At 40.4% G+C, this 18833-nt stretch overlaps 2 protein-coding genes across 3 annotated transcripts in view; one reads left to right on the top strand and one right to left on the bottom strand.

Moving 5' to 3' along the window:
• cul4a (cullin 4A) overlaps positions 1 to 14113 on the bottom strand; it is a 28034-nt gene extending 13921 nt beyond the window's left edge. Inside the window, exons 1-2 of one of the 2 annotated variants that reach the window (XM_037689920.1) lie at positions 2789 to 3370; positions 5 to 120 (exon numbers count right to left, since the gene is read on the bottom strand). In XM_037689920.1, the coding sequence (XP_037545848.1) occupies positions 5 to 120; positions 2789 to 2918 (246 nt within the window). In that variant the 5' untranslated portion in view covers positions 2919 to 3370. Of the gene's footprint in view, positions 1 to 4; positions 121 to 2788; positions 3371 to 14106 lie in introns of those variants that run through there. The other variant, XM_037689927.1, reaches the window with a different exon arrangement.
• tgfbrap1 (transforming growth factor, beta receptor associated protein 1) lies at positions 3806 to 15832 on the top strand. Its single transcript, XM_037689911.1, has 13 exons — positions 3806 to 4037; positions 5033 to 5748; positions 6168 to 6362; positions 6778 to 6932; positions 7305 to 7387; positions 8037 to 8217; positions 8311 to 8471; positions 11398 to 11455; positions 11539 to 11682; positions 11934 to 12077; positions 12797 to 12956; positions 13698 to 14164; positions 15320 to 15832. Exons 2-13 carry the CDS (start codon positions 5052 to 5054, stop codon positions 15506 to 15508), a joined length of 2634 nt encoding a protein of 877 aa, XP_037545839.1. The 5' UTR covers positions 3806 to 4037; positions 5033 to 5051; the 3' UTR covers positions 15509 to 15832.
• Positions 15833 to 18833: the final 3001 nt, after the last annotated feature.

The following is an 18833-nucleotide window of genomic DNA, read 5'->3' as shown; positions in this document are numbered from 1 at the left end:
AAACCTGATAGAGCTCTTCCAGATTGTACTTGATAGAGGTGCTGTTCTGGATGGCGCCCACTGCGTCCCGAAGCTTCAGCCACGTGTCCTCTGTGTAGTTCTCAGCTAGCCTTGGCCTGTCTGTTACAAAACCACAGCAAAGTTCATTAGAGTTGACAAAAAATAAATAAAATACACAAGTTTATCACCAGTGGAAGGTTTGAAAAAATCTGTTCGATTATTTTAGGTTGTGCCAAAACATTTGGATTCAGGAAATATCATTTCAGACAAATTACTATTCACTGACAGTTTTAAAATCTCTAAGAAAATTTGAGTTTCACAAATAATTTCATTATATACTCAACTTGCAATAATTACCCTGAGAAACGTTTAGTTTTTTTAAGATTGAATAAAATACTTCACTTCTCATCTTCATTTCACAGTTGAACAAAAATACATCATGGAGGGAGTAAATTCTTTCATGCGCTTTGCATACACAAAAAAGTTGGTAAACAAACATTTATTAGGGCAAAAACTAAACAGTTTGATGCTTTTCACAAAGGTAAACCATTTATGGTCTTAACATCGGTGAAGGCTGCACTGAAGTCTGTTGTGTCAGTCTCCCCAACATCACAGACATCTACACCTCCAGATGCTGGAAGAGAGCCACCTGCATCATGAAGGACCCCACTCACCCAGCACTCACACTTTTTGCCCCACTCCCCTCAGGAAGGAGGTTGAGGAGTATTAAGTGTAGAACCACTAGACTGAGGAACAGCTTCTACCCTGAAGTTGTTAAACTCGTAAATCCCTAACCAGGATTATCACTGAAGAAAAATAATCACTGTAATGCCACTTTAATGGGTGATATGTGACTTATCTGGGCTACTGATTATCCATGCTGCTGATCTCATGAAGAAAATTATCCATGCTGCTGATTTCTTGCCTTTATGCTGCTGTATTCATACCCATCTGCTAACTACAGACTCAATGTTCGGGCTGCTGTTTAATATATCGTATTATTTTACATTATTATGGAGTGGTGGCACAGAGGCTAGAGAGGATGCACCTGTGATTGGAAGATCAATGGTTCAATTCCTGATACCGACAACATCAAAAATGTGAGTAGGACAGGTGAAGCACCCACACCTGCCTCCACCCTCATTTGCCCCACTCTGGGCCCTTGAGCAAGTTCCTTAAGCACCACCCTCTGCTCCCCTGGGCGCCCTAGATGTCAGCTCTCTGCTCCACACAGAGGGCTGTTGTAGCTCAGTGGTCTGTGGTTGCATCAGGAAGGGCATCTGGCGTAAAAATAATTGCCATGTCTTCGTGCGACTTAGTTCGCTGTGACGACCACTGACGAAGGGAGAAGCTGAAAGTTTATTTATTTTTTACATTATTAGTGTTTATCTTAGATCTTTTAGCGTATCATTTAGCATATATCTTAGATCCTTATACTGTACAGTGATTATTTTTATACTCTATATTTTTGCTATTTTTGGGTGTAACTGGGACCTTGGGTACACAACTTTTTTACCCACATGTGATGCAAATGACAATAAAGAACCTTGAACATGTAGGATTTTGGCAGATATTTCTACAATTACAATCACGCAAAAAGAAACATTTTCAATTTTTCACAATATGAATTTCCTTAAAAAGTTTGCAATCTTACATGCACTGATGTAATAGAAAATATTTAAAAATTCAGATGTTTTAATGATCAAAAATTAGCACGATGATAGCTCCGCTACATGTACTGTCATTGTAAATTTCAAACAAGACATTTAGGAATAAAATAATTAAATTATCGGTTTTCTTTGCCAACCAATTATCATTTTAATTATCGGTAAGTGAACATTAATTCAATAAAAAGTCATAAATCATAAAGTGTCAAGTTGTCAAAGGATGTATTGACTTTATTAAGTCAAACAAATGCGTTTTTTTTTTCTTTCAGCTTCTCCCTTCTTCAGGGGTCACCACAGAAAACTGAGTCGCACGAAGACTTGGCAATTATTTTTTACGCCGGATGCCCTTCCTGACACAACCACCGAGCTACCACAGCCCTCTGTGTGGAGCAGAGAGCTGCTATGGCGCCCAGGTGAGCAGATGGTGGGGGGTTGAGGGCCTTGTTCAGGGGCCCAGAGTGGGGCAAATGAGGGTGGAGACAAGCGTGGGTGCTTCACCTATCCCACACACATTTTGATGTTGTCAGTACCTGGGGTTGAACCAGCGATCTTCCCTTCTCTAACCTCTGAGCCACCACTCCCCTGAAATAAATGGTAATAATTTTAATGAATTATTTAGCAGCTGTGACAAGAGATGCAATGTAACCGGTAACTGTTTCAGGTAATAGAAGTCCGAATTAGTAAAATATGCAAATAATTAGGGCTGCACAGTATTTTAAAAATTGACTGCAATATCAAAAAAACTGCAATAAATAATAGGCCACTTTATTTGAAACATTCATGTTCTTCATGCAGTTATTATTTTTGGGCATACCAATGAACTCCAGCCTTGAGGCCAACATCTGGCTTAGATATTTGTGATTACAGAAGATAAGGTGAGGAGGAAAATGTGGGTTAATAACAATAGATATATTATTGTGATATTAAACAATACCGCACATTCCGATTTTTTTCTTATAACTTGCAGCATTTCAGGTTATTGGGTGCATCAAGCAAAATAACCTGCGTGTTTTAAACAGGGTCGACAACTTTATGTTTAATTAAATGACCCTAAACTTTTTTTTACAGCATGGTCTACTCTCCCATCTTAAAGTGATGTGAGAAACAGGTGGCAACAATACCTTTAAAATTTTTTATCACTATTTTCTTGGAGCCGCCGGTTTTGCTGGACGTCCTGGCCATCCCGTTGGTTCCGTGTCCCGTCAGAGCCGAGAAGCTGGCCCTCTTCTGTCGAGTGTCCTCTCCCATCATCAGATTAGGCTTAACGCAGAATAGTGTTTTGTTAAGTTTACCGTTTGTTGCGTCTCCCGTGTTCGCTGCGTCTCTCGCCGATTAACTAAACGTCTTTAAATGAAAGAAACTCGCAATCTATTTTAAAACCGAAAGCACTGACAAACACGAGACCTACTAAGGTTAGTTAATAATAAGAAAAAAATAACTACCGACTGCTAAGTAAACAGCTTGCTAACAGTGTGTTATCTAAAACTGCAACACACTTCGGAGACCAGTTTTTGTCCCATTAGCAACACTTTAGCTAATCCATATCATTGAGGACTAATTACAAGTTTTAACCCGTTTAATTAGTGAATGATACGAAAGTGAACAAAAATATAAAAGCGACATGGCTAGCGCTGATATAACAGACTCGTGTTTTTGGTAGCTGTTTTACTGTTTAGCATGCTAGCATAACAAAATGGCTTTTCGGTGTGGAGTAGACAGGTGCATCTTGGGTGAAAAACGGTGGAGCTGCATTCACAAACAGTTGGTATTTTCGGCTTTCGTTTACCGTCCACCTATTTTCAAACGCGAGAGTAGGCTAATTTTGTTTGAAAGTGTTGCTAGTTATTACTAACAACAATACAAATAACAATGGCAAATTTATAATGAAGCATTTATAATATAATATGGTTAAATCTTGAGTAAACTCATACCTGTTTGAAAACTTTTATAGTCTATTAAAATATTTTGTTAAACTTGTAGTGATTATTCATATTGCTGGTATTAGAAATTTTGACCATTTTAGTATTAGATTTAAAAACGTTCCATGTTGGTAAAAAGTCATTGTAGCTTTTCAGATAATCGTACTCATAGACATGATCGTACTGGTTGACATTGAACGCTTCACACCTCACCTGCAGTCAGGCAGGGTTCAGCGCAAATGGGCGGTGTTTGTATCCTGGTGAAGCAAGACCTGACCAGTAAAGTAATTTTCCCAGACCGTGTTTCGATGCCCACCTGAGCACCATCATGGCAATATGGTTGTTTAATTGTAAAAGCATTCCGTGACGGCTGCTTTCGGAGCAGTGCGGGTCGCCTGTTGGTGGTGTTCCGACCCCGGCCCGCCTTTAGCAGTCCTGTCTGTCTTCAGAGGTAAGTGTACGCTGGCTACTCCATGACAAACTCGGTTGGGAGTTGGTCCGCAGAACCGCGGTGTCCGCAGAGCATCATCTGGAAATGAAGGCTATCTAGAACTAGTAACAAAACCACATGGCTATTTCAAACACACAACGAACAGCTTCTTTAGCCTGACAGTAAATGTAGCTGAGCTAACAGTTAGCTCGCTATGCTACTAGCATTAGCTTTGCTCTTAACTCTCGGTAAATGTAAGCGAATATTGGTAGCTTAGCCATCGTGTAAGAAGTAAATGCTTTATTGTCAATGTATTAAAACACTTCGAGCACAGTGGCTACGACTTATTCCATGAAGGTTAGTAGGTGCAAACAAACATCCCACCTTCATATTTACCAGAAAACTTTTTGCTTGTCTTTAGTCGCTATATTTCTAGGGAAGCTAGCCGATGCTAATGTTATTAGCCTCTTGCGCTAAATAAAAACAGCGTGTTTGTGATCTTAAGTTCTGAACATTTAAAATGTTAACGAAATAACAAAGTTAAGTCTCGTATCTCAGCCACGTACTGATATTTGTAATCTTGTGATTAAATGTGTCAGGAGTCTGTGTGACAGTTTCACGATGTGTTCATTTGGAAAGATAAAAAAAATAGATTTAAATCACAGTTTAACCTAAATCACAAAGGCAAACCCACTGGTCTTTATATGTGGTCAGAAAATATTTACTGACTATAATCATGCCTTATTACATATGTAAATCTATTTTTCTTAATTTTAACGTTGGATAATAAATTTACAGCTTATACTGATTTTTTATGTATATAAACAAAAACAAGCAGAAAATGATAAATGGATAAACAAAAACAAATAAAGCGAGCTGCCTAAAAGCACCAGAGCAGATTTAATATCTCTGGTATCTTCTGTGATAATTACAGCCAAATGTTTAGCAGTGTACTCTATACATTTATATTTTATATCTGTGAATAGTTTTGTTAACGCTTGTCATTGATCATTCAGCTTAGATGCCTTGGCTGAGATGAGTGTGAAGGCTTTTGAGCTTGTCCCCGCTGTGGAGCGAGACCTCCTCATGGGCGACAAAGCTCGCATCAACATCGAGTGCATCGAATGCTGTGGGAAGCATCTGTACGTGGCTACTAATGACTGCTTTATCCACCACTTTCTGCTGGACGAGGTCACATCTTCCAAAGGGAAATTGACTTACTCAGCCCAGAAGCTGCTCCACAAATACCTTGGCCTGAAGAAACCAGTTGCTGAGCTGCGAGCTGCCTCTGCGTTGGAGCGTCTGATAGTCCTTTGCGATGGAATAGTGTTCCTCGTCGACATGGTGACACTGGAGTCTGTGCCATCAGCAGCAGGGGGTGGAGTCAGAATCAGAGGTGTGACTGCGTTCTGCATAAACGAGAACCCGGTGAACGGGGATCCTTTCTGCGTGGAAATGGGCGTTCTCTTGTCCAAGAGGCGGACAGTTCAGGTTTACATGGTGTATGAGGACAGAGTGCAGCTGGTCAAAGAGGTGAATACACCAGAGCAGCCCTGCGCCGTCAGTCTTGATGGATACTTCTTGTGCTTAGCCCTCACCACACAGTACATGATCCTGAACTACAACACAGGAGCTGCGCAGGATCTTTTCCCGTACAACAGCGAGGAGAGGAGACCCATTGTGAAGAGGATCAGCAGGGAGGAGTTCCTCCTCGCAGCTCCTGGTGGTCTGGGTATGTTACCTTATTATGGTGTAACATTTTAGAGAATACTGGAGAAAGAAGTGCAAAAAGATGACAAGCTAAAATCTCAAACTAGATTTAGTGTAGCACCACTGGTGAACATCCTCTGTTCTGTGCAGTGCCCTGAGATGACTTCTGTTGTGACTTGGTGCTATGTTAATAAACTGAATTGAATTGTATAACTGTCAATAATATATCTGCCAGTTCATTTAAAATGTGTATGTTTCCTCTTTTGGGGTTGAAAATCTAATGTTTTTTGCTAAGATGGTTTTATTTCTGTTTGTGAAAACAATTTTCTTTCTCAGTAGCACTTTTCTTTTCAGTTTTTTTTTATTAGTTTCTTGGTTACAATATTGCTTACCCATGCTATTTCTTTCCTACAAAACTGCTTCCCGACATCCAACCTGAAGGAATGTTTGCCAACGCAGAGGGAGCGTCTCAGCGAGCTCCGGTCAGCTGGTCAGAGAGCGTGATTGCTGCCGCCGTGTGTTTTCCATATGTTGTGGCGTTGGATGAGAACTTCATCACCATCCACAGCATGTTGGACCAACAACTGAAACAGACACTTTCATTCAGGGATGGACAAGTTCTACAGGACTTTGAAGGTATCGCCACACAGTCTGGCGTCTGATCAAACCAGCATTTAAAAGCAGGAATAGATGATGGTGAACTTATTGATGCTTGATACATTTTTCTTAAGGTGCTAGCATCGTTTTAATGTTTTTTCCCAGTGGGGAGAGAATAAATGTGTTAGTTTAAAGCATATTAAACTCAAGCATTTATTTTAGAAGGTCTCATCTTGGTTAAAAATTCAGAAATGAAGCAACAACTGCAAATGGTGGACATAACCTCTGCTGTGTGACATCACGTGAAGCAGATTTAGACTGAAAATTTGAAAAGTGTTAAAGTTCATTCATTCATTCAACCTTTATTTAGACAGGTAAATCTCATTAAGCCTCGAGGACTCATTTACAAGAGAGATCTGAAAGTACCACTGACAGCTGCAAGTGTGTGTTTTAGGGAAGGTCATGCTGGCTTCTACCAAGGCTGTTTACATTCTGGTACCTCTGCCACTGGAGAGACAGATTCAGGACTTACTGGCTGGTCACAGAGTGGAGGAAGCTCTCATCCTCACAGAGGGAGCACAGAGAATTATTCCCAAAGACAAGTTTCAGGTAATTACAGGAAAGCTGTTTTCATTATTACTCTTAAGAGATTTTAGCCAACATAAACTTGTCATAACTAGCAGGCCTTTAGGAATTATCTTGTTGGTGTAAATATTTATTATAGGTGTTTTTAAACTGTTGCATATTTGCAAAATATTTAAAAATCAGTGAAGGTCTGGAGGAAAAACCTTTGAACACCCATAGAGTGCCTGAAAACACATTGATTAAGACCACTTTAAAACATTACAAGAAAGTCTGTCGTATTTAGAGCAAAGTGTAAAGAAATAAGTAGCTGAAATGTTCTTGAATATAGCTTTATTCATGTTTGTTCCTTCGAAAAAAATTGTGTTTTTGTTCTGTTTTGTCACCATGCTTCTTTAGATTTTGCACAGAAGAATCCTTCAGCAGGCAGGTTTCATACAGTTTGGACAGCTTCAGTTTCTGGAGGCTAAAGAACACTTCAGGTAAGAAATGGACTTAAATAGTTCTTAGAAATTATTTTATGGGCTTTTAAATGGTCTGTTGTTGCAAACTGGTATGAATTATTCAAGCTGTTTTCTTAGCAAAACAATAGTTTAACTTCATTTTAAATGTAAATAACATAAATAATAATGTGTTTTTGCATCTCTTATCCAAAGTTGCACCCCATATTTCATTAATTTATTTTCCCCAAACTTAAAAATGTGGAAAAAAAAGTTGTTTGACCAAAAAAAAAAAAAAAAGCCCACAACTTTCTTATTTCAATTTACAATGTTTGTCCAGATTATTTTGTAGCCAAAATTCAAACTTTTAAGATTTCAAGAATTATGTTTTATATTTTACCAATTAACTGATGTTTAAAATAAATACATTATAAGATTTTCTATTTCAAGACTAATAAAACACCTTCAATAATAATCATTTATCTCCAGTATTTTTGTAGTTTTGCACTTTTAAATGCCTCTACAGTGGAGCCTATTTCTGTTTGTTTTGTTGTTGTTTTTTTGACCAGAGGGCAGACGTTAATAAAATTCTTAAAGTAGCTGAATTATCTGAACATCTCATCTAATCTACCTTTGAAGTAAACTTGTTTCTTGAACTCATTACCAGTTTCTGTGGACGTATATTTTTCAGAAAGGGTCAGCTGGACGTTCGGGAGCTAATTTCCCTCTACCCGTTACTCCTACCGGCGTCCTCCACATTCACGCGCTGCCACCCTCCTCTCCATGAGTTTGCAGATCTCAACCATCTGGCACAAGGGGACCAGGAAAAAGTGCTGCGGTGCAAGAAATTCCTTATCAGTTATTTAGGAGAGGTAACTACCGGTAGATAGAAAAAACAGGTTTTTATGTAATGTGTTTGCGTGTAATTTTTTGCCACTGTGATTTTTATTCTTTTGTACACACAGGTACGGAGCACAGAGGTGGTGAATGGCTGCAGGGAGGACGTGGACACGGCTCTGTTAAAACTCTACGCTGAACAAGATCACGAGAGCCTTTTAGACCTGCTCGCTTCAGACAACGCCTGCGTTCTGGCAGACAGCATTCCCTGGCTGGAGAAATATCACAAGTGTGTTTGCTGTTTACATTACAGATATTGCTGGAGGGGGGGAGAGAAGAAATCAGCTTTTTATAAGGAGGCAACACTTTTGTAGAAGTTATGTTTAATAAATATTAGGGTTGAGCGACTCACTGGAGTTTTATCAGCAATAGCTTCTTTTCGTTAACGGGGACAATATTTTCCACTTTATTTTAGCCAGAGCTGCTGCGAAGAGTCGTCATAACTGACGTCACTGATTATATAAATTCATCAACATCATTACTTTTTGTTTAAGGTATAATTTTAATGATATTTTATTTTATTTCTTGTAACTTTAACTGAGGTTTTCCTCGTGGATCAACAGGTGGATTTATTCAGCGTGACTCCTCACAGCATGTTTCAGAATCATTAACATTAGCTGTTAAACACAGACTGTCCAAAGAATTAAACTAACAATGTGTTTTATTTATATTTTGTGTTAGAGGTCGACTGAATTATTATTTTTTTCTAAGGTTGATGCTGATAGAGGTCTTTAGAAGTCAGGTCAGCTGACGATCGATACACAACACAGTTTCCTTTTTTTTTTTTTTGGCCCATGCATATTTTTAATTTAACAAAAATATACTATAACTGCTGAGCTTAACTTACAATTTAACAATTCTTAGAAAAAAAAAGAAAACAAATATGTATAGAAGGCATTCTTACTTAAACAGATTATCCAGTAACTGGAAATCAGAGAAAACCTGGAAAATGACACCTCATGTTCACATTTTCCAGACAGGGAAAACCAAACTAAAACGTTTGGGAAAACTCAGGAAATTTCTACACTGACCTTCTGTTTAAAAGATGATCTTTCTGAGATTTTACTGTGTACATGTATTAATGTACACCTTCTCTTTAATGATGCTCCTTGAATCACCACCTTATCTTAGTGGAGAAGTTTGAGCACCTGAATGATTCTAGGAGTTATGCTGTTCAGGGTAATTGCCTCTGGTAGGTTCTCCCAAGGCAGATTGGTCCTAGCTGACAGGCCAGACAAAGAGCAATTCTAAAGACTTGCATGAACATAAAACGAGGAGTTCGGATGTACCTTGCCCCTGCTAAGGACTCCCAAGAAGGCTGGGGACTCTGAACTGCCATTTAACGCCATCCCCCCCACCAAAAGTGCAGGGCAGCTACCCTCTCAACTTCCTACGAATTCTCCAACACACATGCACCAAGCCGGGGGGTATTAGTAGACCCACACCAGCTCAGCGCCTCTCACCATGGGCAACTCCAGAGTGGAATAAGGTCCAGCCCCTCAAGGAAACTGGTTTCAGAGCCCATGCTGTGCTTTGAGGTGACTCCAATTAGTCATTTAACCTTATTCATTATATCTAGTCGGTACCTCTCAACCTTACGCACAAGCTCAGGCTCCTTCCCCACCAGAGAGATCATGTTCCATGTCCCAAAGCCAGCTTTGGTAAGCCAGGGTCAGAGCGCCAAGGTCTCAGCCTTTGGCTACAACCCATGGCACTTCGCACCTGACTCGTATGGCCCCTCCTGCAGGTGTTGGGCCCACAAGTAAGCAAAACTATGTTGCTCATTTCCCCCATTGGCCCCGTGGGTAGAGCCCTGGTAACCTACATCTGGGTGCTGGAAGGTGCACCAGCTGGGGACTCCTCTATTTTGTTCAGTCAGAGTTTGATCAGATGGTGGGGGAAGTGGCCGGACAGACCTGGTTGACCCAAACATGTAGTGAGGGTTTGCTGGGAATGCCTGGCAGAAGAACCTGTCAGAAAGATCTTCAACTCGCACCTCAGTGAGAGCTTTAACTGCATCCCAGCTGAGGCGGGGGACATTGAGTCCGAGTGGCCACGTTTCTCTCCTCCATTGTCGCTGTGGCTGCAAGCTCGTCGGTGCTTCTCACGGTGGCCATCCTCGAGCTTGGTGGTGGACACCCCGGGTCGGAAGTCGTCAAGCTGAATGAGTCGTTTTGGCTGGTAGGACTCCAGAAGCAGCTGAGGAGTTTCGGTAAGCTAAGCGAGCTGCTGCTGTGGCTGTTGCTGAGGCAAAAGCTCGGATGTGGGAGGAGTTTGGTGAGACCTTGGATAAAGACTCTGGGTTGGCTCCGAAGAGATTCTGGCAAACCATCAGGCGGCTGAGGAGAGGAAAGCAATGCTTTACTAACAGTGTTTAGTGAGGGTGGGGTACCGTTGACCTCAACCTTGACGCTGAGAGGTGAAAGGAATACTCAAACCTTCTCAATCCTACCAGCACGTCTTCCATGAGGAAGTTGAGTCGGGACTTTGGGGTTGGTCTGTCCATAGCCGGGGCTGAAGTCTCTGTGGTAGTTAAAAAGCTCGATGGCAGCAGGGCTCTGGGGGGTGGATGAAATCCGCCCAGAGTTCCTCAAGGCTCTGGATGTTGCAGGGCTGTCGTGGTTGACGTGCCTTTGTAATATCGCATTGACATCTGGGGCACCTGGACAAAACTAAATAGTGGGCTACAGTGAGCAGGTTCGAGTACTTGTTGCTGTATTTCCATCTTCCTATTTGATAATCTGTTAGGTATGTGTAGACATTTATTTATTTATTTTTAAAATGGAAATAATTTCTGCCTCTGTAACAAAACAGAAGCACCATGGATGGAAAGTTTTGTCCAAAATAATGAATTGCAGCGACTCGTCAAGAAGAGAAGTTGTCAAAACATGATCCTGCAGGTTCCAGCTTTTAAATATGTTGAGTTGTGACAATACAGGCATCGTGACGTCAACCACTTTAAAGCTGCTTGTTGAACCCAAATCAGCCCAGAGTTTTTAGCCTGTCACCCAACTCTAATATCCACAATTAATAATTGTCATGCTGTTAATTAGTTTCATGATGGAGCCATAACTGAGCCCAGCTTAATTACTTTACTTGTAGAATGTAATCTTGAGGGGACACGCTTCACTTCATTCATTTCTTTTCTGTCTCAGATATTTTGCACTTGGGCTGCTCCATCATTGTAACGGTCAAGATTCAGCAGCGCTGCAGGTTTGTGCACCTAAACAGTCTAAATTCTGTTTATCTCACCAGATTATTCTTACAAAGTGAAAACAGTCTGTCGTTTTTTTTAGTTGTGGATTCGTGTGGTCGACGGAGAACTGCAGGACTTCACTAGATCTGATCTTTATGAGTACATCGTGGACTTTCTCTGCTGCTCCTCCAACCTGGAGCTTGTGTGGAAGTATGCAGACTGGGCCCTTCGGAAGGATCCCACCGTAGGTTACCAAAAATGTAACTCTGCTGTCCAGTTATTAGTGCACCGCTACCCAAATTATTACTGATCTGTCATTTTAAAAGCTCAAGATATTTGTTTTTCATTATTTAAAGTCACTAAATCCTTTAAATAGACTCTCAAAACTAAGTTATAGGCAACTTTGAGTATATTACAGCTAGCACATTTTCATATTTTGCACAGTGGTGTATTTGCATTAGTAATAATCAAACTTTTCTTTTAATTTTATCACAGACAGGCGCTCACATCTTTACCAGAAGGCCCGCGAGTAAAGATCAGTCTGAGCTGAACTCGGATGACGTGATCGCCTACCTGGGAAATCACAGCCAGGCTCTGCTTTTTTACCTGGAATATCTTGTGCTGGAGAAAAAAATACAGGTACAACAAATACGAATCGTGAATCACAAACATGACGAAGTACTGCGAGGTTAAAGAACGAAGCGTGCTGATTCAGACCTTTAACTGTTGATACAGTCAGATAGGAAACGCATCAGCAGAATGGCAGCGCTGATTCTCTGTGCTGACGAATCACTGCCGCTACAACCAGTAAAATGTAGAAAAAATAAACTGGAACTGTGAAAAGTGCTGACGTGAGAAGTTTCTTCTAGTCAGCGCCAACTGGGACCTACTGTTGGAAAGTAAAACCACCACTGATGCCCTTCTGTAGCAGGAAATGTAAGATTTTCTCAGAAGTATCAGTTCTTTGGTGAAAGGCTGAGACTTTGTCATGGATAAAGTCACGGGAACTGGAGCAGTTTCCCATCTGAACCACATCCTCAACATGAAAGTTTCAGGAAACTGATCACATGAGACCCATCCGCTCCCAGAAACTTCCTCTTATAGTTGTTGCATAAAAACTGAATCACGTTAACGCTGAGACTGGGCTGGGACTTTTGGAGCCTAGTCAGGGACAGTGTTTATAGTTTGAGCATTTCCGTGAAAATAAAACTCGTTTTTATTCACTTAAACACCCACATGGCATCCTCTGATTCGACCAGCCAAACCGTGTTGAGCTCATGTTCACATCACGTCGCTTTGTTCTTTTGTCTGTTTTGGTTGCCAAAATAAAATGAAGTGAACTTTTCTTCCTCTTACAGAAAGAGAAGTTCCACACACACCTGGCTGTGTTGTACCTGGAAAAGGTTTTGTCGATGCTTTCAGGGTTGCCGACGGGTAAAGAGCAGCTGGCCAAAGCTAGAGAGAAGCTCCAAGCCTTTCTCAGGGAGTCCAGCTCGTACCGAGTACACTTCATCTTAGGTAAGACAAACATCTTGAGATGATGGCTTTTTGACAAACTTAAGCTAAAATACAAGCGTCACTGCATTAAATCAAAAAGTAAAAAAATGCATCATGATTTATTTGCTTTTATTTAAAAAGATAAATGCAATAACGGTTACGTTTGCCTCCTAAATAATGCCAGAAATTACATCTAGTTTTACATTACTTGTTGTTTTGCTCTTTGTAAAGCAACATGAAGACCCCGACAAGCTGATGTTTGTAATTTATTAACTTATTAGTTATCAGCCTCCTTAGTTAACCTGCTGCACGCTAACTTTTGTAGCAAACCTTTGCTTCAAAACAGTGTTCCCTTTAAAAGAGAGTGAAACTCCTCTGGTAGAAACATCACAACTGACTGGTTATCTGCAGGATAAAATGTTCAACCAACCAAAAATGTATATTTTTATTATTTTTAGCAAATTTTAATGTTCAGAGGAATTTCCTCCTTGCCTACCTTACACAGCTGAATGACTGCTGGGATCAAGAGACAGATGTAGCTGCTCTGGGCTCCATGTGAGGGAAAAACAAAACAAAAACTCAACTTTGACTGATATCTTATTAAAAGGCTTTTAAACTGTAGAAATAGCGAGACACAAAGATTCAGTGGTTTTAACACCGTGGTATGCTTTTAAAACCAGCCCATACGTGCAATACATTTTATCAAGCATATGTCTACACTCTAAATAATATAATTGTGGTGTTTTTGTTTACCCTGATTAGGTAAAATAGAGAACTGTGAAGAACTGCTGCTAGAACGTGCAACACTACATGGAAGGCTGGAGGAGCACGACAAAGCCCTGCACATCCTGGTGCACAAACTCAGAGACTTCCGGTCCGCTGAGGCCTTCTGCATGTGGGCCTCGTCGTGTCGGGATCCTGCCTATCAGCAGCAGCTGTTTCACCTGCTCCTGGGCGTCTATCTGGACAAAAACTCTCCTGCAGCAGGAGGAGCAGGAGGAGGTGGCAGCAGCAGCGAGCTAGAAATGGCGGCCGTGGATCTCCTCAACCAGCACGGCGAGGTGTTTGATGCCGTCCGCGTCCTACAAATGCTCCCTGAGAACTGGTCACTACAGCTGCTGAGGCCTTTTTTAAATCGAGCCATCAGGGCCAGCACGCACACCTGCCGCACCTCCCAGATCGCACTTGGGCTCGCACGCTCAGAAAACCTTCAGGCGCTGCACGACCGGGTGAGCAACTCCACTTGTACAAAGAAACTGAGGCTATTAGAAGTTTTGTCAAATCGCTTTCAGTTTCAAATAAAAGCTTTTTATCGCCCGCTGCTGTGAGATGAAAGACAGCCATGATGTCATGGCCTGTGGTTTTCTGTTAGTAAAATATCTCATGAATGAGTAGATGGGTTTGAGTAAAACGTTTAAGAAAATGTTACAGCTACAACTAACATTTGGAGATACAGTAGTCCCTCGTTTATCGTGGGGGATCTGTACGCTGAAGTAAGTGGAAAAACCTCGAAGTAGTAGTAGTACAAGTAGTAAGTAGTAGCTTATTGTAGTATTTATATATAAGTATATGAAGGTGTTTTAAACCCTTCCCACACTCTTGCAATATTCTACACAATGTTTCTAAACTGTAAACGCTCTAAAAGATCACAGAACGTCATGATTTCATCTCCCTGCCTCCTCTGCTCTTTGCCACGCCCACTTCTCTACACAGAACAGCTGATCAGCTGTGTAACTGCAGCAGGAAGTTTATCCTGCAGCAGTAAGGGCTGCACAAATGTTCAGGAGGTGCTAAATAATTTAAAATAATTTATTTGAAATAAAAATTCCATGCCGATCGTGCGGCTCATCCGTCAATCAGCCAACTGTGTGTCACATCCAATCTTATTTTGAAAATCCACAATAAACGAACCACGAAGTAGCGAGGGACTACTGTAATCCAGTTTAATGTGGCTGACACAGTTTATAGTTTTACAGATAGCTAGAGTTTGGTGTGGTAGTAGTTGAGGTTCATCCCTGTCTCATATGCTGAAAACAACCGATTGCATGAAATTATTGAAATTATGGATCTAGTCAATTCTGTAATTTTACTTAAATGGCTCTTAACTAGTTTCTTACTTTCAAACATTCGTAAGAAAGGCAGTGGATGATATATATTCCCTCAAGGAATTCTATTTAAAAAAGTATATATATATAAAGATAAATGGGAAAAAATGTTTTTTATTTTTTTTATTTTTGTACTTCCAAATATTGGTCAAGGCAAATTGTTGATTTGACTGACTGGTTTTTATTTATTCATCTTAATGGCTGAATTTGTGAAAGCGTCAAGCAGCATCAAGGTGCTCCTGTCTTATTAAACTCCTTGTTTTGTTTCTTTTATTTCAGTTAAAGGAGGTGAAGAAACCCATCTTTGTGTCGGAGAAGAAAGGATGCCACCTGTGCCACAACACCTTCAGCGAACCCAACGTGGTTTGTCTGCCGGGAGGAGTGCCTGTCCACACCCACTGTGTCGCGCAGAGAATGAGAGACTCTCCCACCAAAAGACGGTTAACTAACAGCAGCAACCACACGTGAGGCCGGGCGCGCCACGCTACCGTCCCGACCTGTGACCGGAGGCACCGAGCTACAGCTGGACGCGCTGAGACGTTGGATGCCCGTTTGGGGAAGAAACGCCGATCGTCGGCTTCTGCAGCAGGACGAGCCGTGGAGTTAGTGGCCTACAGTTGTCTTAAGATATTTATTCATGTGCCGAAACCACAACGCATTTTCTGAATTGGAATTGCAACTCTGTGCACGTCCCGTCTTCGCTCACGCAGATCTAAACCCAAACTTTTAATTAAAGACAAGTTTTTGAATCCTGTCGCTAATATTTCCGAAGCATGAATTAATACCACCACTCACTTGGTTCTTGTCTAGTCGGCTTGTATTGTAATAAAACCGTCCTGACTTGCACATTTGCACGTTAGGTTTTTATTGTGAAACGCTAAAACGACTCATCAAAGTCTTTGTATCCGTCTCTTACAATCTTTGAATCACTACTGCCGCCACTGCTGCTTTTATTCCTCCGCTGTAAGGTCAACTGTTGATGTACCTCAAGAGTTTTACTGGCTGACGTCCCAGAAATGAATCGATTCAAATCCATCGGATTTTTAGAAGGTATTAACGGTAAAAACACGCTTTATAATCGTAAAAGAGTGACGTTTTACAGATGCAGTTTCCGAACTGCAGCTTGGACCAATTAATAAAACCTGCACAAGGTCAGTTTTATATTCTCATTAAATGTGAATCATGACAACAAATGTTACCCATCAGCTGCGACTTGTGAGAAATTAAACCTGATAAACGTGCAACGTTGTTTCTACTGTTGCTTTCTCAACACAGCGGAACTGAGTTTAAAATCATTTCATGCCTTTATGTGGCATGTACCGTTGTATGGGAACATGCAACGATGACGATCTCAAACTTCCCTTTAACTGTCTTGATTTGTTTTTATTGTCTCATCTATTGTGATTTTTCGTGCTCAGCGTACGCGTTAGCTTCTACCACACCAAAGTTTGGCTCGACATTTAATAAAATTGACAGGCAAAGACATTAAAAAACATAATTAAAGTGCATTCTTTCATTTCACTTTTTGTCCTGTATGCTCTTATTTATTTTTTTTTTTTATTTGAAAGTTCCATCCATTCATTATCTTTATCCACTTCTTCCTTTTTTGTCGCTTGGGTCACTAGTGCCCATATCCAGTCATCACTGCACAGAGCTGCACACGGGGACGTCAGGGAGTTGGTTGTGAAGACGGAGACTCAAGGACTCCTTAAGACGTGTCACGTGTATGATATGACATCCATGTTGTATCAATCAAACCTTGAAGATAATAAAAACTCTTGATGTTCCTTACTGACCAGTCAGACTGATTATCTTTTCGCACAGTCATAGCTGGCTGGGCATGGGCTCCAGTGACCCCTGCGACCCGAAGAGGAAGAAGCGGGTAAAGATGATGGATGGATGGTTTTTAATATTCACAGTCTCAGAACAGATGCAGAAAAATTATGGAGCGTGATGAGTGCAAATAATGTACATTCTTTTGAGACACTTTAACATAAATATGCATTTTAAAGTTCAGCTCTTGTTCTTTCTTATGCTCAAATCACTCAAAACATCCAACTTCAGCTGTTGGATTATAATAATTTACTCATAATATTGACTTCTTTTAACAGCATTGATTTGAACAAGGATTTGTTTTCCCTGCTTATTAAAACAAGCATTATTTTACACGGCACATGACATTTACACACCCCCCCCACCCCCTTTTATTTTTGGAAGCACATTTTACTGTCACATTTTATCACACAAAACGCTGATCCAGGATGACTTCATTCAGCTTTCCTTGCTGCCTCTTCCAGAGCTGTGGAGTTCTGGCTTAACCTTTAAATCACGACACCTCGCTCAGAAACAGATGGAGGTCGGCTGGTTTCCATCATGAATATACCTTGAAATAGTTTGTGGTGTTGTCATCAAAGAACACCAGCTTTTACTGCTTTCCAAATATTGTGTGTCAGAAAAACAACGAGGTGCAGCTCGGACCTAGTACATTATAGAAAGTCCATTAGTGTAGCAAAAGGTAATACTCTGTACGTACCTGGTTACTTACTAGGTACATACCAGGAAAGCATCCAGAAAATATCAGGTACGTATCCAGTGGCAGTAAGTAATATACATACCTGGTTATTTACCATGTATTACATTTAACATGCATGTTAGGCTGCATTCAGGCCCAGGCATCCCTTGCAAAAGAGATCTGTGATGTCAGTGGGATTTGCCTGATTAAATAAAGGTTAATAAACATGGTACTTACTGGGTAATTACCAGGTAAGTACCTGGTTATTTATTAGTACACAGTAGCACTTATTGGGTATGTACCTGGTTGATTACCAGGTGCTTACTGGATACATAACACGAATACACTGGGTTGTATTATTGCTACCACAAAAGCTTTTAAAATGATAACTCCAGTAATACTTTTAGCCTTTTGGGGTATTTGCATTTTTAATGTACTTTTTGTACTGTATTTACTGGGCACAGACCCAGTAAGGTAATTGTATGTATGTATACACACACATATACTGTATATATACTGCGTATGCTTAAAAAGAGACAGGATACATTTAAATTTTGTCACTTTTCTCCCCTTATTTTGTATAGTAGTCCAAGCAAATCTTTGGTTAATGTCATTAATTTTTACACTTTTGCTCTGCTTTTATTCAGGCCTTTATTGTTGGAGCCATCATTATTTGGTCAATTAGACTTTTGTCATGCAATTTATGTTGACATTCATTCAACCTTTATTTATACATTTCAGTCTCATTACGAGGGAGACCTGCTTTTTAAACTAAGAATGATGACAACAATAGACAATCATTTAAAAAAGCATGTTAATTGACAAGAATAAATGAAAGGAAATGGTATTCAAAAAACGAAAAATAACTTCAGCCAGATTGACAAACATTTTTATTTAAGTAGACTTTTTTTATTTACCTGTTTGTTCTATATTAATAAATTGATTACAGTGCTTGTTTTAGTGAAATGTGAGGGAAATTTTCCTGCAGACCATTTAGTAGTATAACTGCAACCTTCTCATAAATAAATCAACTTCCCTTATCGACGTTTTACTGTAACTCCCCCCTACTCATAGATGAAATAGACCCCCTTCTCCCCCTGCTGGCCATTATCTGTAACTGCAGCCTCTATAAAAAAATCACCTCCACCTATCGACGTTTTACTGTAACTGCACCCTACTCATAGATGAAATTGGCCCCTACTGGCCATTATCTGTAACTGCATCATACTCATAGATGAAATAGCCCCCTGCTGGCCATTATCTGTAACTGCATCCTACTCA

Source organism: Nematolebias whitei, chromosome 2 (genome assembly GCF_014905685.2).
Source record: "Nematolebias whitei isolate Nwh7 chromosome 2, NemWhi1, whole genome shotgun sequence".
In the NCBI taxonomy this organism is placed as follows: Eukaryota; Metazoa; Chordata; class Actinopteri; order Cyprinodontiformes; family Rivulidae; genus Nematolebias; species Nematolebias whitei.
This window is presented reverse-complemented; position numbering and strand designations above follow the sequence as displayed.

What these genes read in the sequence shown, in the direction of transcription:
- tgfbrap1 (XM_037689911.1), top strand. Translation starts at nt 5,052, where the DNA reads ATGAGTGTGAAGGCTTTTGAGCTTGTCCCCGCTGTGGAGCGAGACCTC. An exon ending in TTCCCAAAGACAAGTTTCAG is followed by an intron (nt 6,933 to 7,304) that starts GTAATTACAGGA and finishes ATGCTTCTTTAG; the next exon opens with ATTTTGCACAGAAGAATCCT. An exon ending in GAGGCTAAAGAACACTTCAG is followed by an intron (nt 7,388 to 8,036) that starts GTAAGAAATGGA and finishes TATATTTTTCAG; the next exon opens with AAAGGGTCAGCTGGACGTTC.